Here is a 26,965-nt window from a genome sequence, read left to right on the forward strand (position 1 = left end):
TTAGAGCAGGATTACACTGTTATGGCTGTCCAGCTGCTGTGCACCCTGCCAGACAGAGGCTCAAAGTGTGTACTTTAAAAATCATTAGTTTCCAGGCTCAGTCACTACTACTACATGAGTTTTCAAACATACAAATCTGTGGTCTGTTCTTTTCTAAGAGACTGAGGAAATTCAGATGGGGCAGTGGTGAGCATCACTGCCTCATAGCACTGCGGTCATGAGCTTGATTCCCAGCTATCTGTGTATGGTTTGCATATTTTCTCTGTGCCCTGGGTACTTCAGTTACCTACCACAATCCCCAAATACTGGTAGGTTAACCGTATTGTGTGGGTGTACATTTGTTTAGGGAACACTAGATGGGGCCCAGTGTTTCTGATCTGCCATCAGGTTCAATGTTTCTATGTGACCTGAATGCTTGAGACACAAAAAATGATCAGTTTAACCTAAATTGCACCAAGTGTAGATGTAAGACCTTCCTGATTAAACCTGATCACTAAAGGCCGCCATACACTTTGCGATTTGGGCCCGATTTGATCCGATTCGGAGGAATCGGGCCGTGACATCCCATCCGACCCGATGCGCGGTCCCGTGCGCATCGGGTCGGGAGGTCGGACGGGCTGCACATAAGATTTGTTAAATCTTATGTGCAGCCCAAGGTGGGCAGGGGACGCAGCGTATAGTACGTGCGGTGGAGGGAGCCGAGCGGGGGACTGTAAGCAGGGAGCCGGGCTAGAGAGGCAGTGGGCACACTATCCTGGGCAGGGGGGAGGGGGGGGAATGCCGCAAATAGATACTTCCAGTTCCAGGGGGTGACCGGGTAGCGTAGGGGAAGCCGGGCACATAGAAATTAATGGACAGCCAGTAATTGAGAGCTCTCAGCCAATCACTGACTGTTAATTCATTTGTATGTCTGCCCGTTGCTGCCCGGCTTCCCCTACGCTACCCGGTCTCTGGTCCCCTCGCGGGGTTCACCGCCTGGACCAGTGCGCCCACTGCCTCCCCTGCCTGGCTCCCTGCTTGCAGTCCCCCGCTCGGCATCTAACTCCCTCCACCGCAGGTACTACAGGCTGCGTCCGCTGCCTGCTTGCAGCCCCCATGCCCTGCTCAGCTCCCGGCTCCTGCTGACAGCAGCTCCCCGGGGGGACTGCATGTGATAAATCGCATGCGATTTATCACATGCAAAACCTGGCACATCAAGTGCCAATCGTATGTGACCCCCCCAGGGGAGTTGTCAGTAGATTAGGTCCGACTTGTCCTTCGGACAAGTCGGCCTAATGTATGGGGGCCTTTAGGTCAAAGGATCTATCAGTTGATTTAAATGAGACATGCACAGGACCACGGCATACAAAAAAGCGATGGAGAAAGCTGAAAAGAGGGAATGCACTGGGAACATCAAGTCTATTTATGTGAGATATTCAATGTCTGCAGATATTTAGAATGTGGAAATATCAGCAGTTAAGGCATTTAACCCCGGCCAGGACTCGCCTGCTACAGACCCGCCACCCTATAGAGACTCCAAATGAGGAGAGTCTGCATTGTCGGAAATGGGTATGGATTGTCGAATCCGCGGCCGGTGTTTTCAAAAAAAGAACATTGAATTCTGGCTGTCAGGATGTTCCGACAGTCAGAACCATGGACTGAACACCACCCTATGTTTAACAACTTAGTAAACATCACTTCCACCTGTCTACATACAGATAGCAACCATTAAATTAAGCCCATAGCAACCAATACAATTCATAGCTACCTAGAAAAGGAAATCTAGAATCTAATTGGTGATACAGTATGAACAACTTCTCCACTTCTTTTCTATAGTAAACGTGTATTTACACGTTCTTTAAATTGTTCTGGGAAGCTTTCCTTTCCCCAAATGTAGTTGCGGGTCACCATATCCACTATTGTTACCAGATGTCACCATCCGGAATGCCATATTTGCGCACTATGCAACAGCTTAAAAGTCACGGCGAGTGTTGGTAACGGCAGAACATCGGAGAAGCAGAGAACAGAAAACACAAAATGACCAAATCTAGACACATACAGGTAAAGACCTTAATAGCTCAATGAGCTGCTAAACACTTCAATGTGATCCACACACCTGAATCTACAGATTTGGTTATCTTAAAACCACAATTGCACCCAAAGAAGGTACCTACCAAGGGACATATGCTTCTGTTAAATACAAGTTTTATTCTGATTCTCATCATTGAAAAAAAACAAAACGCTGAAACGTCTTAACAAACAGACTGATCAGAGCAGATATTCAGCTGATAAAACATTAGGAAGCCTATCAAAGAGTGGAAAGAAAAGGTTCTGCCCCCCTGCAGGTACAATACACATCATCACCCTGGGAGGGGAACAGATTCAATGGGTGTGAACACAATTTGGTGTTCATTATGCAATGATGCACCCTGCAATGCACATGAATACATGTAATCTCACAGAAAAAAGGATTAACTGACAATCTTTTCTTTTTAAATGGCATATCAAAGACGGAACAGATAACGTGAGCATGAAATGAAGACTAATCTTTGACCACAGGGTTTAGTTAAGAAACGTTATGCATTTAACTGCTTGGCGACCACCTACATAAGAAGCAGAACATATTGCAAGAAACAAAACAAAAAATATCAGATTCGGCGTTTTAATTGTTGTTTGGCTAATATGGAATTTATTACAGAATATTTGTGAATTGACAACTGTAAATGATCATGCAGCACAAAAACAGGCTGAGAAAATCTCCAGACCTTGCTTAGTGACACAAACAATGATACTCCATTAGTGAGTTATCTTTAAATACATTTAACAAGACCACATCAATAGTCTTGGGTATGGGTCATTAATACCCCTTTTACACCGCCTCAAAACCCCGGGTCTTCGGCGGTTCAGAGGCGGTGTAAATCTGTCATGCCGTGTCCCTTTACACAGGGCTTCTACCCAGGTCCTGACCTGGGTAGAACACGGCTAGGACCTGGGTAGAGGCCTGTGTGCGGCATCCATTCACCTCCCGGCCGACGGCTGGGGGGTTGCACGGGGGCTGGGGGTAGCCCAGCAGCTTACCTTGGTGCTGGCCTGCACCCAGCACGGCGATCGGTGTATCTCCAAGCGTTGCCTCCGTCTACAATGCGGTTGGGCACTGCAGTGTAAATGGCGTAAATCCCGGTTCCGACCCGGCTTGGATCCTTCTTCCAAATGCTGGGTCGGATCCAGGATTTTTGGTGTAAAAGGGGTATCAGTCAACAATCAAAAGGTTGAACGCTATTAGTCGGCAGTCAAAAGGTCGACACGTGAACAAGCTCGACGTGCATTAGGTCGACATGGTCAACACAACCAATTTACCCCCTTTTTTGTTGTAGTCGACATGGACATGGTATACAAAACCATAAGGATCAAATATGGTTTGCGGTAACATGTTTAAAAAAGGGGCAGACTAGATGGGCCAAGTGGTTCTTATCTGCCGTCACATTCTAGGTTTCTATGTTTCTGTGTACTGCTGCGCTCGCCAAGATTCGGGCACGGTGCCTCCCTGCACTTAGCACGCTATTGTATTCTCCCTCTAAGCCCCCTGCGAACACCTGTAATAAGGGGAGAGGATGGCTCACTCCAGGTAATATTTAGGCTGTGCTGCAGCATCTAGTGACCTAGAAGATGGGATGCAGTGGTGAACCCTGACTCTGCAATAAGATGAATCTAGTATTACAGCTTTCAGACAGCAGCGGACAAATAACCCAGCATTTACCGGCGATTACCCGGCTTTTGAAGTCCCGGGATATTCGGCCGCCGCTGTCAGACTCCACTTCACACAGGAGAGCAAATCTACGGGTGTAAAATTTAGACCCAGAGATTTGCTCTATTACACAGGGTTTTTTCCTGTATGAAAGGGTCGTTCCGGATCTTAAACTCCGGGTCTCCCACCCTGGTCATTTGCAGGGTCGGAGATCCGGAGTTTAAGAACTCTTTCACACAGAAAAAGGACCCATGTGTTTAATGAAATTCCCGGGTGGAACTGCTTCACGCGGGAATCTCATTTTCTGGGTGAAATGGATTAAGTCTCACCCACCAGCCATTGTCAAATTGCTTTTCCTTTTATTTTACAAGGGCACCAATCTCTAACTTGCCTCTGGGCAACTGGGATGAGCTCACACCCCTGGCTTCATTATACCAATGCATTGTGAACAATGCTATGCTTCCAACTTATACCCCTTTCACACCAGCCTAATTTCCCAACTAGCGCTGGTATATAAGGTTCCCGGGCCAAAATTTGCGGGGATTTCAACCCTGCTATTGAGCAGGGTTGTTCCTGGGTTCAACCAGAGGACCTGGCTGGTGTGAAAGGGGTAGTGGGTACTAACCCGGGTTGCCGGTTCTCAGTGTGCGGTCAGGCCGGGGATCCACACAGGCGGCGGACGCAAATGAAAGGGCAGGCGGCGGATGAAGATGATGCAGCTCTCCGGTGGCCTCACTGCCACCGGAGAGCTGCGTCATCTGCACCCGCCGCTTGTGTGGATCATCGGCCTGCACTGAGGACCAGCAACCCAGGGTGAGTATTGTCCACCGCCTCTGCAGCCATCCCACCTCCTGCCCACCTCCTGGCCTCCTCCCCGCCTCCTTTCCACATCAGAAAATGCAGGGATTATACAGTCTAGGTGTGGCCATTTTCTATTCAATCATGACTGTGGCCTAGTGCACAAAGTATATAATGTATATATCTGTGTAATCTAGAAATGTTTTATTTATGCACATTTCAGTCTAGAAAAACGCTCACAGTGGCTGGACTACCCAGAACCAGGCACTGTAAGGGGCTGTTTGGTGCCACTGAAGCCAGAGAGAGTGTATAAGGCATTAAAGGCCCCCATACATTAGTCCGACTTGTCCTAGGGACAAGTCGGACCTGATTTCACCTGCAGCTCCCCGGGAGGGGGAAGCACGATTAGGCACTTGATGTGCCAAGGTTTGCATATGATAAATCGCATGGATTTATCATATGCAGTCCCCGGGGAGCTGCAGGAGGAGGGAGCCGTGCAAGGGACGGCTGCGGGATGCCGGCTAATTGAGAGCCGAGCAGGGAGAGGCTACATATGGCGCCGGGCAGGAGGAAGCTGTGTTGCGGTGGGGTGACAGCGGGAGGCGAGCAGGGAGAACTTGATGACATGACGCTGGCTGCCGGGCAGCGCCGCAGCGGAAGGAGCCGGGAGAAACAGATAACTTAAAAAAAAAAAAAAACGCCCATAGAGATGACTAGCAAGCCATTGATTGGCTGAGAGCCAGAGGTCTCAGCCAATCAATGGCTTGCTAGTCATCTCTATGGGCGTTTTTTTTTTTAAAGTTATCTGTTTCTACCGGCTCCCGCCGCTGCGGCGCTGCCCGGCAGCCAGCGTCATGTCATCAAGTTCTCCCTGCTCGCCTCCCGCTGTCACCCCACCGCAACACAGCTTTCTCCAGTCCGGCGCCATATGCAGCCTCCCCCTGCTTGGCTCTCTATAGCCGGCATCCCCCGCCCGCTGCTGTCCCCCTGCACGGCTCCCTGGCTGGGCTGCACATAAGATTTGGCAAATCTTATGTGCAGCCCGTCCGACCTCCCGACCAGATGCGCACGGGACCGCGCATCGGATCGGAGGGGATGTCTACAAGTGCGATTTGGGCCGATTTCACTGCCCGATTCATCCGAATCGGGTGAAATCGTTCCCATATTGCATAGTGTATGGGGGCCTTTAGAAGTGAAAAAAAAAAATTATATGAGAGGAATCTTTACTAATTAAGGTCTACAATCTAAAGGATCAGGTAACCTCTGACAGAGAGACAGATGGGCAGACCTGATTGACATGCAGAACATTATAGTTATTTCTTCAAGTCCTGAAGCAATAATAAGGTACTAAATAGAAAATATACTAAAGATCTAAAACCAAGAAAATATGGTTACTGCATTTGCCTGTTTCTCAGTGTGCTGAAAGAAGATCCATCTTGGCTCTAAACACTGTTTTGAGGACAATAACACTTTCACTATGCTGAGGCTATTTCAAGCAGAGAGACAAGTGTTTTATAATAGGATTAAAAGACAAACCCACAGGGGCTATGCTTTAATCACAGCTCTGCATAAGTAAATAGGACACATCCAGCTACCCACAGCTTTAACATACACCCGCTGTGAGCTAATGAAGATGTGGCAATACTGTACCTTGCACATACATTCTACAGACACACAGGGGGACATTTACTAAGATGGGAGTTCTATTGAAGATGGGAGTTCTATTGAAGATGGGATGTTGCCCATAGCAACCAGTTCTACGTCTTATTTATTTAGCAGCTTCTTCAAAATAATAGAGTCTGATTGGTTGCTATGGGCAACATCCCATCTTCAATAGAAATCCCATCTTAGGAAATTTACCGCACAGTGTCCATACACTGGCAAACCAGCAGAGAAGCCATCATTTGTGAAACATGACACTATCCAGATCGTACTGGTAACCGTGTAGTCAGCCACCAGCTATTCCAGATGCATCTAACTACTGCCATCCAGATATCTGAAAGATCCTAAAGGGGTGTACACACAGAGCGATCCTTCAAAGCGATTTTGACTAAATAGTAAAGATCTCTGTGAAGGTTAGACAAATTGTCCTATACTATCGCGTAGTAAAAATGAGTTGCCAGGCAAGAATATTTTGACTAGGCCGCTGGCTGTCTAGGCTACCGCCGTGAAAGTACACAAGTAACTTCCGTTCTGTTGCCAGGAACTGCATCTCTGTCCCCGGCATCCCTGGCAAGCCTAGTCAGCGCCTCTCTCACACCGCCGGCACCAGCATGATCCCCTCTCTTTGGCAGAAAGGGGATCATGCTGGTGCCGGCGGAGACGGGCTCCATCTGTTTGACAAGCAGGAGCGTCTCAGATGCTCCAGCATCTGAGTAGCTATTGCGGCAGGGTCCAGCAACCCTGCCCACAGGGTTCTGTAGCCCCTTTTAAACCCACATGTAGCTTAGCAAAATAACGTAGCTCAGGCTTCCGCCGTGAAACTACACAAGTAAGACAGCCGTTGGGCTACGCTAATGGCGTAGCTCAGGCTTCCGCCGTGAAACTACACAAGTAAGGCAGCCGTTGGGCTATGCTAATGGCGTAGCTCAGGCTGCCCCCGTGAATCTACACAAGTAAGGCAGTCGTTGGACTATGCTAATGGCGTAGCTCAGGCTGCCGCCGTGAATCTACACAAGTAAGGCAGCCGTTGGGCTACGCTAATGGCGTAGCTCAGGCTTCCGCCGTGAAACTACACAAGTAAGGCAGCCGTTGGGCTATGCTAATGGCGTAGCTCAGGCTGCCCCCGTGAATCTACACAAGTAAGGCAGTCGTTGGACTATGCTTATGGCGTAGCTCAGGCTGCCGCCGTGAATCTACACAAGTAAGGCAGCCGTTAGGCTATGCTGATAACGTAGCTCAGGCTGCCGCTGTGAATCTACACAAGTAAGGCAGCCGTTGGGCTATGCTAATGGCGTAGCTCAGGCTGCCCCCGTGAATCTACACAAGTAAGGCAGTCGTTGGACTATGCTAATGGCGTAGCTCAGGCTGCCGCCGTGAATCTACACAAGTAAGGCAGCCGTTGGGCTATGCTAATGGCGTAGCTCAGGCTGCCGCCGTGAATCTACACAAGTAAGGCAGTCGTTGGACTATGCTAATGGCATAGCTCAGGCTGCCGCCGTGAATCTAGACAAGTAAGGCAGCCGTTGGGCTATGCTGATAATGTAGCTTAGGCTGCCGCCGTGAAACTACACAAGTAAGGCAGCCGTTGGGCTACGCCAATAGCGTAGCTTCAAACGTAGCATAAGCTGCCGCCGTGAAACTACATAAGTACCTTAGCATCCCCTAATAGAAAAACTGTGGCAAGGCATGATGGGACTTGTAGTTTCACAACAGCTGAAGGGCCATAATTTGGAAATGCCTGCGCTAGAGTATACAGGGGACAACTCAAAATCCAGTGAGCGTCAGTTCTGTGAGGGAAAATGCATCGTTAATGAGTGGGGTCAGAGGAAGACAGGAAGGGAACAATAGAATGCTGTGTTAACACAGTGGCATGCAGAAGAGCATCTCTGAACATACAGCAAGTCAATCCTTGAAGTGACTGAGCTACAGTAGTAGACAATCCCACTTGGTACCACTCATGTAAGCTCAGAACAGGAAATGGAAGCTACAACACACACTAAATACTTATAACAGATCCCTTTTATATGGACTTTGCTGAGCTAAGAAACATAAGTTTGTAGATTGACTAAGGTCTTCTACACAATAACCCTGAACAAAGCCATCATGGACTAAACCTTATATTCTCTGCAGCATAGAGCACTATGCCAACGGTTCCCAAACATGGTCCTCAAAGCACCTCAACAGTCCAGGTTATAGGTATACCACAGTTTGTGCAAAGATGGTATAATCAAACTGACTCAGACACAGTGTTAATTAAGTCATATGTGCTAAATTCAGGACATCCTTAAAATCTGGATTGTAGTGGGCGGGATCCCGGGATTTGAATCTGATTTGATTTGCCCGGCTGCTTCGGTCTCCGGCACCGCTGCACCCCCGCTCCTGGCCACACCGCTCCCGGCCGCCCATGTGAGTAAATGTACAGATCAACATCTAGTACAACAGCATCGCCCAAATCAGATAATTACCTACTGTTTTCTAAGATGTCAATACGCATAGACATAATTATATTTTAGGCTTTATTGATAGGCATTAGATAAGCAGTAGCTGCAATTTAAATAGACACAATAGGTCATCGCATTATGCAACATTTTCTTACATTCCAACATAATGAAGCAGAATACGCACATTGAAGCCATCTGGCATAAACAGAGGCAGATGTCAAATTAGGTAATGAGGACTTGAGGGTCTGTGCAGGACAGTAAACCAACACTATACAGTCATTATAAGTAATAATGCCTAAATCGTGCACATTTATGGAGCTCAGCTATAAGACAACGAGAGGGTAGTTCAGTACAAATAAGTGCAAGTTAAAAGATATTTCCATTCTAATAACAAAATTTTTTGGTACTTGTTTCCTAGCACGGCCACAACGATCATGATCGTGGGCATCGTGAGTAAAAATCTGGGGGCATCGCAGCCATCGCATGCACTAAAAAATCGGGTGCGATGGTACCGACACGATGCCCGCGATTTCTCCATAGGGAACAATGTTAAATGCCTCAATTTACCCGCGATGCCCCCGATTTCCTATAGGGAACAATGTTAAATGGCTCAGTTTACCCAAATCATCATAGGGAACAATGGTAAATGGGCCAGAAACCCCCAAAAACACCCCTGAACAGTGAAATGTCCCCCCAAAAGTAGTTTACGCCACCCCACGATCAACACGAACCCGAAGCGTGGCGAGCGCAGCGAGCCCGCGAGGGGCGGCGGTACGCGTCCTCCGACCTTTTCATACCCCCACTATCCACGTCGGCGCTCACCACGCTTCAGGTTCGCGTTGATCGTGGGGTGGCGTAAACTACTTTTGGGGGGACATTTCACTGTTCAGGGGTGTTTTGGGGGGTTTCTGGCCCATTTACCATTGTTCCCTATGATGATTTGGGTAAATTGAGCCATTTAACATTGTTTCCTATGGGAAATCGGGGGCATCGCGGGTAAATTGAGGCATTTAACATTGTTCCCTATGGGGAAATCGCGGGCATCGCGTCTGGACCATTTAAGCCTTTTTTAGCCGCATACGACGCGACCGACGCGATTTTGACTTTTTTCAATGCATTTCAATGGGAAAATCGGGGGCATCGCGTCGGTCGCGTCGCAGACCACTAAAAATGACACCCGATGCCCGCGATTGTGGCCGTGCTAGGAAACAAATACCAATTTTTTTACTTAAAAGTGATATAAGTGATATCCTCCTGAGGTAGAGAAGTTCTGAGGATGGTCCTGTACACAAGCAGGCATAACACCACCAAATGATCGTGCACAGAGCGGGATTCAGAGGTGAACGCAGTCCGGGTCAGAGCTGTGTTCTTCAGCTGTAGCAGATGAGAATGTAAGCGAATACAGCAAGAGGTGTCACTGCAGGCTTCTCTGATCCGCTGCTTGTGTCCAAAGGCAGTGCATCGGATCAACATAGTAATAACCACATAAGCCATCAGACACCCTAAGGTTACCAATGTCCAGCTGACAAGGCCAGTGAATATGCTGGCTTCAGCATACCTTTGTTTTAGGCCTGCTCCCCATTTCCACCCCCCAAACACCTGTAGCTTATCAATCAGTCTGTGCCTAAATCCACACTGGCACATGCACTATAATAAAAACATTGGTCAAAAGCAAACAAATAGGGCTGTGGCCAGTCTGAAGGAGGCCCACAGTTTAATGGTAAATCTGCTCTCTGGCAGGGTAAGCCCTTTCATTTTACCAGCAGTAGAGAGCTTTGAGCAAGGGAGGATACGGTGAGCAGGGGAAGTAATTGAGCGAAATCAATCGCTGCTTCCAGAAATCATCTTGAATTAAACTAGATACATCCATTACAAAATTAGTTGTTGCCCAACTGCTTTGTCCGTGCTAACTGCCTTTTAGGTAGACCGAAACAAACTATAAAGTGCTAAGAATATAGACAAATAATTCCTTTCAGTGGTCAATCGATACTTTGTGTGGGGTATCCTTAATGGAAACTGTATCAGAGACAGATGAACAACAAGCCCTGCATGTATATAGCATTAGCCACTAGAAGAAAACTGACTGGGAGCCCATATTGCAAATCGAACAAACATGTCTGTCTGTAGATTTATTAAATACTATCTCACGCTTTCGTAGTTAGTGATTACTTGTGGAACTAACAACAAGGTGAAATCATCTTACAACCTATACCTAATTATTTGTATAAATACACCGCAAGAAATTGCATTACTTAAAGCTGTAAAGAACTTAGATACTCTACAACAAAATGACATAAGTAATTTGCCAAATGTGGTTTAGCCAGGGCTGACGTAACCGGCCTCTGTAACTTACACGCGTACTCCAAATTAAATTATTTTCTTTCTAACAGAAAAGGGGATTTTTGTAAGAACTTACCATTCAAATCCCTTTCTCTGAGTAAATCCTGGTGACACAGCTTAACCATGGGATGTAGAAGGGTCCACAGGAGCAAGGCACCTATGCTGACTTCTTTGGAGAGGTAGGCTCCTCCCTTCTGCATCCCAGAATTCCTCAGTTCAACATCTAAAGCACACTAGGATATGTTACTCAGTACAACGCCTGAACATATTAATATGCACAACCAACATAACCAATAACATGACAACACATGAACGGTATAAACTTACTGAGCGTAAGGGGGGGATCGCTGTGTCGCCAGGATGGACTCAGAGAAAGGGATTAGAACGGTAAGTTCTTACAAAAATCCCCTTTTCTCTTTCGTCCATCCTGGCGACACAGCTCAGCCATGGGACGTTCAAGAGCCGGTCCATTGGGAGGGTACGCTCAGGCTTAAAGTTCTCATCACTGCTTGCCCAAATGAAGCGTCCTCCGACGCAAACTCATGGAACCTATAGAATTTGGTAAAAGTATGAACAGAGGACCAGGTGGCAGCCCTGCACAACTGCTCCGCTGTAGCCCCATGAAAAATCAGAAACGGAGACTTGCAAGACAAGGCCCCCAATTCCGACACTCACTTAGCCGAAGCTATAGCCAACAAAAATGGAAGCTTCCAAAACAGACATTTAAGATCAGCCGACCTTAAAGGCTCAAGGTTTTTGTAACACTGACAAAACTAAAGACAGGTCCCAAGGCGCCATCGGCTGCCTATATGGGGGCTTAAGCCTCATGACTCCCTGTAAAGAAGCCTGTACTTCAGGTAACAGGGCTACCCTTTTCTGAAAGAAAATGGATAAGGCCGACAACTGTACCTTTAAGGACTGCAGGCTAAGCCCTGCTGAAAACCAGTCTTGGAGAAATTCTAAAAGTCTAGAGACCTTGAACCTAGATGTGTGTACCTTCTGACGCTCACACCACCTGATATAGATTTTCCAGACACGATGGTAATTTGCAGCTGATACAAGCTTGCGAGCCCTGAGAATAGTCTGGATAACCGCTTCCAAAAAACCCTTCTTCCTTAGAAAGGTTTGAAAAGCCAGGCCGTCAAATTTAGACAAGCTAGGTCCAGGTGCAGAAAAGGTCTTTGTTTGAGCAAGTCCGGCCGAAGAGAAAGATGCCAAGAGTCCATCGACAACCTCAGTATGTCTGAATACCACGACCTCCTGGACCAGTCCGTTGCAGTCAGAATGATTTGTACCTCCTGCGTCCTCACTCTCTTCAGGACCCGCGGAATGATAGGGAACGGAGTGAACACGTAGGCAAGGTTGAAACGCCACGGAACGGTCATTGCATCCACTGCCCACGTGTTGGATCCCTAGTCTGAGAGCAGGACCTGGGAACCTGACAGTTGTGACTAGACACCATCAAGTCTATCCCTGGAAGTCCCCAGAGTGTCAAAATCTCCTGAAAGATTTCCTGATGAAGCGCCCACTCTCCTTCCAGCAGCTCTGCCCTGCTGAGGAAATCCGCTTCTACATTCTGGATCCCCGGAATGAACACAGCCGACAGATTAGGAATGTTCACCTCTGCCCACTGGAAAATCCGCGAGACTTCCTGCATTGCCATCCTGCTGTGAGTCCTGCCTTGATGATTCAGGTAAGCCAAAGCTGTGGCAATGTCTGACTGAATACATACAGGTGATCCCTTCAGTAGATCCTATGCCTGCAACAGGGTATTCCAAACCGCCCGGAGCTCCAAGATGTTGATCAGAAGTCTGGATTCTTCCTTGGACCACCGACCCTGCAACCTCAGGTGCAGAACTAACGCCACCCAGCCCCTGAGACTGGCATCGGTCGTGAAAAACATCCAAACCCACGAGCAGAGGGAACGCCCCATTTCCAGATCCGTCCACCAGGGCCCGTCCATCAAGGACTCCCTTGTCTCCTGAGACAGAACCAGCCGTTCCTGCTTCATGGTCTTTAAATTTCCTGACCAACATGACAGAATGTTCCACTGAAATGTTCTTGAGTGAAACCTTGCAAACTGCAGGGTCTCGAAGGTTGCCACCATCTTGCCAAGCAGCTTCACTCCCTGCCAAACTGTTGGATATGGATATTGCAGGACCAACTGGCAAATGTTCACTGCTTTGGACTCTGGAAGAAACACACGATGTAGGTGTGTATCCAAAATCACCCCCAGAAACTGAAGTCTCTTTGTGGGTGTTAAATGAGACTTCGGGAGTTTTAACAACCACCCGTGGTCTTCGGAAGAACTGTGTCGCAAAAGCCAGATGTTCCTGCAACTTCTCCGCCGACTCCACTTTGAATAGGAGATCGTCTAAATACAGGATAATTACTATCCCTTTTTTTCCTGAGAGCGTGAAACTGTAAATGGGTCTGAAGGACGCGTCTGGTTTGGGGACCAAGAAAAGAATGGAATAAAATCCCTCCTTTCTTACTTCCTGAGGTACCGGGACCACCACTCCTTTCTCAAGAAGAGATGTTGCCGCCCCCAAGAGAGCTTTTTGCAGGTGAGCTTCCCGCGGTAAGGGTGTTGGAAGAAATCTCTTTTTTATTCTGTAACCCTGTGAAATGATGTAGAGAACCCAAGGGTTCCACCTGTCCCGAAACTGCAGGAGGCGACCCCCCACTCTGAACCCAGAACGGGGAGTCTCCGCCCCGTCATGCAGAGGACTTATCCTCACTCTTGGACGTGTGCTTCTTAGCAAAGGCCCCGAAACAGAATCTGGGTGACCTCCCCTTACTGGCTGCAAACTTTCCTCTTCCTACTTGTCCTCTATTAGACGCACCCTCTCGAAAGGAGGAACGAAAGGATGGCTTAAAAGCCCCAAAGAAGATTCAACTTCTTCCTTCTGGTCCCAAAAGACATCTTCCACACACATACCCTCCTCATCAGAATCTAAATGCAACAGGGGAGGTGTAGATAAGGGGTGTCTGGGAGAAGTAACCTCAGGAGTTTTGGCAAGTTGTTCCATAAATACATTCATTTTACGAACACTCTGTGCAGTGTCCTGCTTGACCTGCAACAAAGCTGGGTCCCCCTGAGATGGGGTAATATAGCCCAGAGACGGTTGAGAGGGGGAAAAGGGGGCAGGAGATTTCACAAGATCATCTCTCTGCCTATTTAAAGCCTTAACCAAAGCATTCATAGACCTCCCCAACGCAGCCGCCTATGCAGGTTCAGATTGCTCAGACCTCTGGGCTTGAGCCCCACTACATTTGTGCCCCTCACATGAGGGGCACAAATCCCCCTGATCCATCTGTTCAATGGTTAATTTAACATCACAAAATCTGCAGTTACAGTAATTAACATGGCAGGCGCTCCCTCCCCCAGAGCAGCAGCACTACACATTTCTGTCATGATACCACACAGTGCACAATGTAAGGAAATTGCAAAGAATAATGTAGCCAGAGTGTAGGAAGAGACCAAGTCTCTGCTTCAGCGGGGAAGGAAGCCTTTTGGCGCCTTTTCCCTCCTTCAGCCGCTCCTACCAAGTGCTTCTCCTCACCTCCAGTGTCTCCTCAGACCGGGACCACTTGGAAGCGTCCAGCTGGACTCCTGTAATAGGCATCAACTCCGTTTGCGTGTTTCTGCCTATATGCCCGGAAAATGGCGGCACACAGAGAGCGGCACACAGAGAGGACGCGCTTCTGTCAGCCTCTGCTGCGCTCTCACAGCGAATAACTTCCTAGTGGAAGTCGCACACTGGAAACCTAGTGAATATTAATAAAATAACAAACACCTAGCTACTCTACAAAAAACGGCTGCAGCACGAAGCCAGTCAGCACAGCACCCACTCTGGTGGGCACCTAAAACAAACTGAGTAATGCTGAGATGCAGAAGGGAGGAGCCTGCCTCTAAAAAGAAGTCAGCATAGGGGCCTTGCTCCTGCGGACCCTCCTACATCCCATGGTTGAGCAGGATGGACGAAAGAGAAATGTAGCTTGTCTTTTTTATTTTCACACAAGTAATGTCTTTACGCGTGGGGCGATTTGGAGCATTTTGCTATTTTCAAAGCAATCTGAGTAACATAGGCAAAACGCTGCTCCACATGTATCGCTCAGCACATACTGTATCACTGGTGTGTGGCAATGTGGACTGACCAATCTGTGCTTAAGCATGTCGCTCAGCTCCCTGCACCCGTCGCTACGTGTGTATGGGGCTTTACCTTCACTGTTAACTGTACAGTCAAAATTTTAACACTCTCAGTGCAGTGGAAAAAACACATCAGAGGAATCAGATTTGTCTAGTAACAAATATATTTTGGGGGATACGACCCATTCAACACCTCTCTTTCCATTGTAACCCCCTCCTTCCCATATGCATTTGCTGCAGCTCTCCAAAGAAATGAAAGGTAAGCAAAGTAAAACAAGACACTTACGGCCAGCTTGATCGGAAGCTCCAGAACCTTGTTCTCCCCAGGTCTTATGGTCATCTTGCTGCAAAAAATACAAAACCAACACACACTTGTCAGCTCCTTTACACACTGCATTATCAAACAGGCATATTTTAATGTGGCAATATAAAAGTAATGAAACAAAGTGTTGCAAAAAAGATGCCAGGCACTATAGTCACACAGAGCTCACACATTATGTATAACGCCTCTTGTATCACATGGAGGGTAGATGTATGTGGACACATCTGTACAAAACCCTTGAGAGAAATACAGTAGAGACACTGATTACTTAGTAATGGATTGTTTCTCAAGTGCTCACTATAAATTGACAGAGGCTGACTATTGGGAAATTCTCCACTTTATATATATTTAAAAGTTTCCCCAGTTTGAAACAAAGTCTGTACATAAAGACTTCATAGAAAATTGTATCTGCCACTTCCATACCTGCTCTATCATACCACCATTGTAACAAGCCTACACACCCGAGGTTCAGCAGGTGCCAGGTTTATCATGCATGAATAAAAGTGCAGACACAGTGCGATTGGAGCTTTGGGTTTCGACACATGGCAGAGTGATGTGTACCCCCGTGGGATCAGTATCGCAAGAAAAAATAGACTGCACATGCCAGCCAATTTTGACTACATTGTGTACCTGTGTTCTAGTCTAGTCAAAATAGGCCATAGACAAAATCTCAAGTAAATTTAGTTAAGATTGTATGTTTCTGGGACATTTTAAACAAAACAAAAGTTTAAATGTAATGTAAGTACTATAGAAGTGGCAATTGCTTTATTACCTTTCCGGTACTCTCTACAACAGGAGTAGACGCTTTATACCCGAGCTGCAATAACATTGCTTCTGCAGCATTTCTCTTTGCCGTCTTCTTATTGGGTCCTGTTCCTGTGGCTGTTTCTTCCCCAATTTTGACCTATTCAAATAATTATTTACAATATTACAATTAACGAAAAATGAATGGCAAACTGGCATTAAAATTACATTTGCAATTCAATTCCACACTTCTTTTTCAGAGTAAATTTGTCTGTTCTTCTTCACAATCGCTGGAGCAGGTGACTAGGTAGGGAGAATATTAATTTTAAGGTTAAAATTAACGTTTTCGTTAGTTTATACAATAATTGCTATTTATGGCATTAAATGACTAGAAATGACCATTATTTTTTTTTTAAAGAGTAATTTTTATTGGGTTTTCAGAATAAAAAAGGGGGGGGGGGGGGATACAGAAAAAAGAGAGGGGAGGGGGTGGGGCACAGGGTACAAATAACAATATGCAAAACGTAACAGTCCAAGCGTATATTTAACACTAATAGGCGGGATTTGCCGGTATGTACAATACAATGAAAAATGTGGAGGTCAACTCCCATTGGAAAAGCATAGAGAAAACACAGCTGCATATATGTCGAAAGTCATGGACCTCTAGATAGGAACTCCTGCCAACCGGACCATTTCCTAAGCTGTGAGGCATGGAAAGGGGAATACTGGCAAAAGGTGGTTTCCATGGTGTAGTTGTGGGAAAGCTTAGATTTAATGAGGTCCACTGGGGGGGGGGATCTGTTGTTTCCAAAACTGTGCAATGGAGGTTTTGGTGGCAATAAGAATGTGAGTGATTAGATATCTATTATTAATGGGAATTGAGTCTGGAAAAATATGAAGGAGAGCGGCCTGTGGTGACAAGGAGACCTGGAGGCCGGTCACCTTCAGTATGAGGTCCTCAACCCAGGTCCATAGGGCCCGAAGCACTGGGCAAGACCAAAAAATGTGAACCACATCCCCCACTGATCCGCAGCCTCGCCAGCATGCCCTAGACTGTGCTGGCCAGAATTTGTGTAGCTTGGCAGGGGTTAAATATGTACGGTAAAACAGTTTTATATACATTTCAACATGGGAAATACATTTAGACATTTTAAAGACAGATGAAAACAGGTGGGTCCATTCTTTAGCTTCTAAGGAGAAATTAAGATCGCGTTCCCATTTTGAATGCATCGGAGTTTTATCAGGTTGGGTGGAGGCTACTAACGTTGAGTACCAAAATGAAATGCCTCCCTTCCGGTAAGGGGAAGCGAGGCGAGAGAGGAGGTGAGGGGGCACTTTATGGGAGGTGTCGAACAGCAGGGGATATGATTGCAACCAATGTCTAATTTGCAAATACTTATAGAAGTCAGCAGCTGGGAGAGAAAAGGAGGTTTGCAGTTGTGAGAAGGACTTAAGGACACCGTCTGAAAATAGGTCGCTGATCTGTTTGGCGCCCCTGTTACTCCATGTAGATAAATTTAAATCAGGGATTAAGGAGGAAAGCCCTAGTAATGTCAAGTTGGGTGAGGGTAATGGTAACAGTAAAAGTTTAGAGAGTTTGTCCCATGCTTTGAGGGTGTCCACAGAAGCTCTTGAAGCCTGCGTAGAGACCGATCTAACTTTGGGTAAACACCAAATTAGGTCTATCAAGGAGAGAGGGTTTAACATGCTCGATTCCAGGGCCACCCATGGTTTAAGGTCAGAGGATACTGACCAGTCGCTGATTTGGTTTATTAAGCATGCTATCTGGTACAATTCTAGGTTGGGGTAGGATAGGCCTCCAAGCTCCTTGGACATCATAAGGTACTTTTTTGCGATTTTAGGTTTTGCCTTATTCCATACGTAATTATTGAGCACTGCCTGGAATTTATTAAGCCAATGAGATGGTAGGAGTCTGGGGATAGACCTAAATAGGTAAAGGATCTTGGGAAGGATCGTCATTTTAACCGTAGCCAGTCTACCCATCCAGGAAAACTCATGCGACAGCCAGTCCTTAGTGATGGCTGTTATTTGTTTCAGAAGGGGGCCATAGTTAACCTCTAAGAGTGACTCCTCAGTAGCTGATAGGTGTATACCCAAATAGCAGAGGGAGTGGGTTTGCCAGCTGTATTTATATTTAGACTGCAAAAGGGATAATGTATCAGGTGAAATATTCAGTGGCAGGACTTCAGTTTTAGTAGTGTTTAATTTATATAGCGAGGCCGATGAGTAGTTCCGGAGAATGTTATGCAACTCTGGGAGGGACGACACCGGGTCTGTCAGGAAGAGTAGGACATCGTCCGCGAACAAACAAATTCTATGGTGTGAACCGTTAATGATTGGGCCAGTCAGGAGAGGGGAGGTACGGATATGTTCAGCAAGGGGTTCTGTCGCTAAAACAAACACTAAGGGGGAGAGGGGACAACCTTGTCTGGTGCCATTGCTAATTCGGAATGGGGAGGACAGGAAACCATTACTAGAGACTCGGGCACTAGGGGATGAGTAGAGTGATAAAATAGCGTGAAGGAAACGGCCTAAAAAGCCATACTTAAGTAAGACTGCCTTCATGTAGCCCCAATGGATCCTATCAAAGGCTTTTTCGGCATCTAGGGAAAGTGTTACCAGGGGGGAACCAGAGCGGGTATAATGTTCTAAGACAGCCAGAGCTCTCCGGGTGTTATCTGGTCCTTGACGGCCTGGCACAAAACCAACTTGATCTATGTGAATTAAGCTAGGAAGCAGGGGGTTCAATCTATTCACAATTAGTTTGGCGTATAGTTTGATATCGGTGTTCAGTAGAGCTATAGGCCGGTAATTTTGGGGGTATGAAGGATCTTTATTCGGTTTCAATATGGTGATAATACGGGCCTCAAGCATTTCTGAAGGGAACGCACCTAATGAAGTACCAGATTCGAACACACGCAAGAGCACTGGGGTAAGGGTAGATTGGAAAGCAGTGTAGTAATTATTTGAGAAGCCGTCTGGGCCCGGAGCTTTGCCTTTTTTCAGTGATTTGATGGCAGTACGAATTTCTTCCTCCGACCAGGGGGCATTTAGAGAGTCGAGGGATTGGGCTGAGAGAGTAGGGAGGGATATACTAGAGAGGAAGGCCGATATGGACTCTGGGGAGGGCTGGGGGATACTGTCATCCTCAACTAGATTATAGAGGCGGGCATAGTACTCTGCGAAGGCATTGGAAATATCCAGTGGATTATTAAGTTTGGCACCGGCAGTGTTATATAGAGTTTTAGTTGAAGCCCTTATTTGTTTGCCTTTCAGTTTTCTAGCTAGAAGTCGGGATGCTCTATTTCCTTCTACATAAAATCTTTGGTTCAGTCTGGCAATATTTGCGTTAACCTTGCGTAGCGTGTAAACCTCCAATTCGGTTCTGAGCTTCACTAGATCTTGGAAAAGGGAGGAATTATTGGGATCCAATTTATGTCTGCCCTCTAGTATAAGAATTTGATTCTCCAAGAATTTCTGTGTCTCCCTTTCCTGACGCTTAAGTCTGGAGGTTATTTGAATGACAGTCCCACGTATTACTGCCTTAAGGGCACACCAAAAGTTGATAGGGGAGGTATCATCAGGGTTGTTATGTTTGAGGAAGTCATTCAAAGAGGCCTGAATTGTTTGTGTGGCTTCCACAGAAGACAATAGGAAATTATTAAATCTCCAGGGTCTAGTGGCTGGGATTTTATGGGTAAGGTCCCAAGTTGCAACAAGGGGGGCGTGATCTGACCAAGTTATAGGGAGAATATTGGCTTTGCGAATTTGTTGTAGGGACCATTTGTCTAAAAACATATAATCTATTCTGGAGTATGAGTGGTGGACACGGGAGTGGAAGGTGTAATCTCTCATCGTGGGATGCAATGCTCGCCAGGCGTCAAACATACCGAATTCCAATAGTAGGAGCCCAAAGGCCTTAGAGGTGTGTAGTGAGTGTGGAGAGGGGGCTTGACCGACAGTGTCGGTTCTATCCATTTTGGGGTCTAATACGAAGTTGCAGTCACCGAGGATGATTACCTGGCCTGCAGCTGTTTTTTGGACAGTGTTGAGGAATTTCCTGAGAAAGCGAAGCTGGCCTGTGTTTGGGGCGTATACAGAAGCTATGGTGACCAACTTGCCATCCAACGTTCCAGTCAGTATAAGATATCTTCCTAGAGGGTCAGCAGTTTGGGAGGAAGAAATGAAGTCACAGTGACGGTTTATAAGGATAGCAACACCTCCTTTCTTAGTGGGGTCATTAGCAAAGAAACCTGTCGGGTAATGGTGATCGGACAGAGATGGGGGGATGAAGAGGCAAAGTGGGTCTCTTGAATTGCTACGATATCAATTCTATGGGAATGAAAATAACGAAGGGCAGTCCTTCGTTTTTGGGGGGAGTTCAGCCCTTTAGCGTTAATAGACATAAACTGCGGCATGGTTATGTAATAGGGGGGAATTGGCGTAAGTGTGACCAAACATCCTTGACATTTAAGTAGAAATAAAATAAATACCCTGTGAGGGAAGGGGGGGAACTGGGGGGAATGGGGGAGGGGAAAAAAGAAAATAAACAAAAAGAAATGACTCTACCATGAGAGTCATGTAGGCCACAAAACAGTGTGGCGAAAATTGTGGGGGTAGCGGCATTGTTCCCCACCACCGGGAACATTAAAAGAAGAGAAAAAAACAATTAAACTTTAACAAAGATACACTTATCAAGAGAAAAATAATATGGAAAAGCATATGTATATACATATAGATATGCCTATATATGAATACCCATGTGACATCAAATGCAGTACGGCATACTGCCCAGGAGGGAGGGGGTGTCACAGGTCACTCAATAGTGCAGAGTAATGGGGTAGCTGTCCCCTGAGCATGAATGTACTTACGGAATCTTAGCATTTGCAAAAAAAGAGGAAAGTCAACACACCCATACTGAGTAATAGTGAGAAGAAAAACAGTTACATGGTCCCGATTCAACTCAAAAGGTGAGTGTCAGCAGCTGGGCGGTAGAGTTGTTGAACCTCCGTAAGGCGAATGGTAGATGTCGGGTCTAGATGTAACCGTGACGTTTCCAGGGGTCATTATTTATGAGTTTTGGACCAATCTTGTCTGAGCGATGATGCAGACTTCGGAGGGTCGGAAGAACAAGGGATTTGCCATAATTCTAGCAATTTCAGGCCTTCATCTAGGGAACGTAGCACAGCTGTCGAGCCATCTTTGGTGACTATTAGCTTGAAAGGAAAGCCCCACTTGTATGGGATGGAGGCTTGCCGCAGGGCTGTAGTGAGGGCCGAGAAAGATCTGTGTTTTTGCAGGGTAGTTGCGGAGAGATCTCCATATAGCTGCAGGGGGTCCAGGACTGAGGAAAGTAGATCGGTGTCCCGTGAGGCTCTTAGAAGGCGTTCCTTGGTCTGAAAGTAGTGAAGACGTAAGATGGTGTCTCTCGGGGAGTCGTCCGGGGCGTTGCGTGGTTTGGGCAAACGATGTATGCGATCAATTAGGAGTTGGGAGGATGAAAGGTCCGGGAGCAGTTTTTGGAACAGGTCCCTGGCAAAGTTCTCAAGCTCAGATGGGCGAATTGTTTCTGGGATTCCACGGATCTTTATGTTATTACGCCTGTCCCTGTCTTCGATATCTGCCAGCTTATCACGAAGCATGGCTAGTTCAGATTGAGTCGCATCATGGGCGGATATCAGATTGTTATGGGAGGTCACCATCTCTCCCATCTTCACCTCAAGGTGGTCCGTACGGTCACCCAGCTCATGTACATCCTGCTTCAGTTCACGTATAGATGACGTTATGTCAGCAGTAATGTCCTTCTTAAGGTCGCCTAGTAGTTGTAGCATCTTGCGGACAGTGATGGGCTCATCTAGGGAGGTGTCGATCGAGGGTGTGGGAGGGGTCGTGGCGGTGACTGGGGTACTAGGATGTGGCTGAGGGGGTTGTCCAGGGCGGCCTGCCATACTGGGAGATTTGGATACAGTCTTGAACAAGCTTACTGGTGGCACTGCCGCAGGGGGTTTAGGCCGTTTAGGAGGCATCAGGGCAGCGGAAAACACAGTCGGAGGCAGAGATGGGCAGGGACAGAGGCGAATGGAGCGGGTTGATGTGTATCAGCTGTGGTGGTGGGGAGTTACAGGTATAAAGGTTAAAGCAGCATGTTGGAGGCTACAGAATCTTTATGTCAGCAGGAGCAAGCTCTCCAAACCTCAGTGAGAGCATGGAGCAGGGGGGAGGCACAGGCAAAGCTCACAGATTAACTGTATAGCAGAGTTACCTTACTCAGGCAGCTGTGAATTCCCAAGATGGCTCCTGGTCCAGGCAGGGAGGGGCTCTCTCCCTGCAGGTACTGTGCTCAGGCTCAGCAGATGTAGGGGAAGGCTTGTGGGCGCTTGGAGTGCTTCAGACACTCCCTGAGGTCCTCATCAGGGGGTTCCTCTCCGAATGGGGTACATATGCAGGGCTCCGCAGTGTCTGAGTCTCAGGGCCGGGGTCCGGGTCTAACTACAGGCCGTGGTTTCGGCCTAGTAGCAGGCCGTGATTCAATGGAGCCCACAGAGAGACCTGCTGCTCTGTGGGCCGCAATCTGCTGCTCAGCGGGAGCCCGGGGGGGCAGCAGAGCATCCGGGTCTCCGGCCAGGACCAGCCGGCTGGTTGTGGGAGGTCGCGATCGCGGCCGCGACGCCCGGAAATTGAGGCCGCGACTCCGGCCGCGATGTAGGCCTCGGCGGGCGGACGCAGCAGCGGGGCGAGCGGGCTGCAGCAACGGTCCCGGAAGGCTCCCTGCTGCTGATCGATGCGGCAGGGGGAGGCAGGGGTGGATGGAGAGCCCCTCTACAAGCAGGTATTGCTGGAGCCCAGGCTAGGTGCGTCCGACCTGGTCTCCGGCTTGGCCACGCCCCCCAGAAATGACCATTTTGATTGGACTCCATAGCATTTTAAAAAAATGCATAAGATTTAACTTTTTTTTTTAAATCAGCTATTTGTCACTTTTTTTTGCTTTTTGAACAAAATTCACACACCTCGCTGTGAGTAGTGCAAACCGGCATTTGTAATTGTGTTAGAATTGTACGTGATGAATGCAACGTGCCATTCTGGATCACTGATCAAGCCAGCAAGTTCAAGCTGTACAGGCCCCATAGAGGCGTGGGGAGGGGAATAATGCAAAGTCAGCACTACTATACCTGACCAATATGTGCGCAGCTCGGGCCTAGTGACACCTGCATCTTACTCTACATCATGGGTGTCAAACACAAGGCCCGCGGGCCAAATCCGGCCCGCCAGACCTCGTCATGTGGCCCACGCAGCCGCCGCCACCCACCCCCACCTGGCGCCGATTACATTACTGCGGGAAGCCATCACAGTGTGAGTGTCACATCACATTCAGTGACACTCACATGACGACTCGAGACCGAGAGACATACCTAACAACGTGAGGAAGCCGGGTGACACAGTCACTCCGCCGCGGCGCTCGCTGGGAGGAGGAGGGAGGCAGGACAGTAGACACAGACTTGTTAGTGTCACCATGTGACGTGCCCGACTCCTCCCCGGCTCCTCCTGCAGGCAGCGGCTACGGCGCTGCCATGTGTGACACACGCCCGCCTGACAGCAGTGCCAGTGACACCGTGACGTGCATGCTGCTGCGGCTGCCTGTCGGACTTGGACGCCGGCCCGGCGGTGAGCTGCCTCCTGCCTGTGGTGCCGCGCTGCGCAACAGTGGCATCAGTTGGTTCAGTATATTTACTGTAAGTTCGGCAGTGGGGTGGGCACAGTTGTGTTGTCTCTTGTTGTCCAGACCAGTCTGTCCAGTCTAGAGTCCGTTTGCCGGGCAGGCAGCACACAGCCGCAGCCTGAGCCCACAAATCTGCAGTGCGGCTGCCTGTGTCCAGGGTCATTATCATTATCTGTCCCACTGTCACCACCAGTCCAGAACTCTAGCGAGAGTCCTGCGAACCCAGAGGCCCAGGTCACCTGCTGGGCAATCTGACGTCACGTCACTGTGCCCTGTCCCAGGCACCCAGCCAATCTCCCTGCTAGTTATTACTTACATTATTACAAAAAAAGTAATAATTGAATGCAGTGACAATAATTTATGATAATAAAGAGTGGACACATAGTCCTACAGATACAACCGGCCCTCTGAGGGTGACAAAACTGCTGATGTGGCCCCCGATGAATTTGACACCCCTGCTCTACATTATACTAATGAGCCTGTGTGATGCTTATATACATTTATTCTTGTTATTAATTTCTATATATCGGTCTATAGATTAGTCACTGTATCAGAGTGTATAACCACTGTATCAATAACAATGCGTCCTGTAGTTACAATCTGCACATGAACAAATAAACACACCAGGCTGTGGGTGTGAGCCCATGACAGGTTGCTCCAACAGAGACACTCATACATGGGGCCTGAGGGAACCACAAACACAGCTTTAGCTTAGCCTTGGGTGACAGCTGAATCAACCATCCAGGTTCTCACTCGTATAATGAGAGTTTTAGCAGAGCCCACAGAAAAAGTTATTGTGTGTACTAATCTGCAAACAAAACAGACTTGACTATGAGTATGTGCAGTTCCATCCGCAGCATAGCTTACCTGTCAGGCCAGAATTAAAACACTCGCTGGCTAAGGACAGGTAAGATCGCTTAGTTGATGATCTGATCTGCCTCGACCACACCAATATACAAGCAGTAATTGTCAGTATGTATGGGCACATGTAACACTCTTCTTTGCATGTATCTTTTAAAGAAAATATTTGAACAGTTTTACATGACTTCATCTACAATGAATTTCTAGATCATTTATCAGGGTCAGGACACGGAGGTTCTTCTAGTAGCAGGTTCTGTAACAGGCAGAGCACAATGGATTCCCCAAGTTGACCCTGGGCATTTTGTAGGACTACCCATGGGCCTTGTTGATGGTGAAGACAAAACAGCTTGGGAAACTGAACACGCTTGAACTTAGAGTAATACTTGGGCAGGAATAATATGTCTAGAATGAAAAAGTGACACCCTTTTGCACAAGCTGTTACTGTGGTGGCCTCTAGAGATTTCTAGCTGCGCAGGCGCAGTCAGGTTGCATTGCAGAGCTATCACTGAGCTTCGCAGCAACAAAGTGACACTGCAATTATCAGAGTCAGCTTATGAGGAGACAATCCTGCAAGGTGGAGAAATCTAACGGGATATATATAATGGAGTCTTCATCACACGCTGCTCTGTTTACACAGGGTCATTCTTTCATGTTACAGACTTCAACTTCATGGAAGTGAAGTCTACTCGTCTAAGTCCTTAGCACTCCATACACCAGCCTCCTCACATTTCTCAGCTTCCACCTCCTCTTCCCTTATGCGCGCCCTATCATCCCTTTCACCCACTCACTCCTCTCATACACTCCATTCAGCCTCCTAAATCCACCAACAGTCATATCAACCGACACCGTCCTAGCAACCACTACATATGTATGAACTCATGGTTTGGAGAGAAAGAGGACGCTTGTTCTGGGGCACTCTTAAGGTGCCCACAGACGCTACAATTGTACTGTGCTATGCGTTTTTGTCTGTACAATGGTTCTATACAATTTTTCTTCCAGCTTGCGATGCGATGTGCACTTGGATGCATGTGATGAACCCATGTTTGTAATGTTACATTTCAGATGTAGTCTAAAAAGTACGTGCAGCATGTACTTTTTTAGACATACAATATCGGGCTCACTCGCATCGCATCGCACAAGCCCATAAACACCATCCAATAATTGTACATAAGATGCAATTTGTGCTTAAAAAGTACAAAACGCATTCGATAATTGATGCGTCTGTGGGCACCTTTACGGTTTCAATGGATTAATTAGTAAATTTAAAAGGTAACTTTTAAGAGTAAATATTAAATTATATGACAAGGGTCGACAAACAAACATATACACAAAAATAGAAAATTGTAATACGATGTGTTTCTAATCCCCTGCTGATGTTGAGGGGTATGATTTTACGATTATATTCCCTTTATCAACAAGGAGAAAAATTACAGAGGTAATATTACTCTAATGCTGCTTTCCCACTGCCTACACGGGTAATGACCCGTTTTTTTTAAACGGGTCTTTAAACGGGTAAGAGCCATAAAGACTCTTTCCCACTGCAGCTTTTAAACGGTAAATTACCGTTTAAAAGCTGTTTTTGTCACATTCACACTTACCCGTTTAAAAACCCGTTTAAGCAGTGTAAAGATAGGGGGGGGGGGGGGAGAATTAAAAAAAAAAAAAACGGCGTGGGGTCCCCCCCACTGCCGTAACCAGCACCAGGCTGAAAGAGCCGGGGCTGGTAATAAAAAATCAGGAAACCCGACAAATAGGGGTTCCCTGATTTTTTACAACCAGCCCCAGGCTCCAGGTCCGGGGCTGGTTCCCAAAATACGGGGGACAAAATGACTAGGGGTCCCCCGTATTTTAAGAACCAGCCCCAGGCACAACCAGCCAGCAGGGTAATGCCACAGCTGGGGGACACTTATTATATAAGTTCCCGCGGCCAAAGCATTAACCCTACCGACCAGTCAGCCTGGCCAGGGGCCCTGGGGGAGTGGGGACCCCCCCAATAAAGGGGTCCCCCCCCTCCAGGACTTACCTGACCAGGCTGAAGCCTGGTGCTGTCCTCGAATGCCCCTGGGCGGTGGGCATCGAGCTGATGGTATGGTGTAAAAAATAGAATAAAAACCATTGTCTTTTACTGGTGAACTATGAGTGCCAGCAAGCCTCCCCCGCAAGCTGGGACTTGGAGAACCAC

General features: G+C 47.4%; 1 protein-coding gene across 12 annotated transcripts in view; it reads right to left on the reverse strand.

The window, feature by feature from the left end:
* The window catches only part of STAU2 (staufen double-stranded RNA binding protein 2), a 296,288-nt gene that overhangs the window by 125,769 nt on the left and 143,554 nt on the right, over nt 1-26,965 (reverse strand). For all 12 annotated transcript variants that reach the window (XR_014474843.1, XR_014474842.1, XM_083187269.1 and 9 more), the window contains 2 exons: nt 16,213-16,344; nt 15,405-15,462 (listed from right to left, as the gene is read on the reverse strand). Coding sequence is in view for 10 of the 12 variants with exons in the window: in XM_083187269.1 (XP_083043395.1) it covers nt 15,405-15,462; nt 16,213-16,344 (190 nt within the window). In the remaining 2 variants the exon portion in view is untranslated. The remainder of the gene's footprint in view (nt 1-15,404; nt 15,463-16,212; nt 16,345-26,965) is intronic.

The sequence above is a fragment of the Crinia signifera genome, chromosome 5 (assembly GCF_055691185.1).
Source record: "Crinia signifera chromosome 5, ASM5569118v1, whole genome shotgun sequence".
Lineage (NCBI taxonomy): Eukaryota > Metazoa > Chordata > Amphibia > Anura > Myobatrachidae > Crinia > Crinia signifera.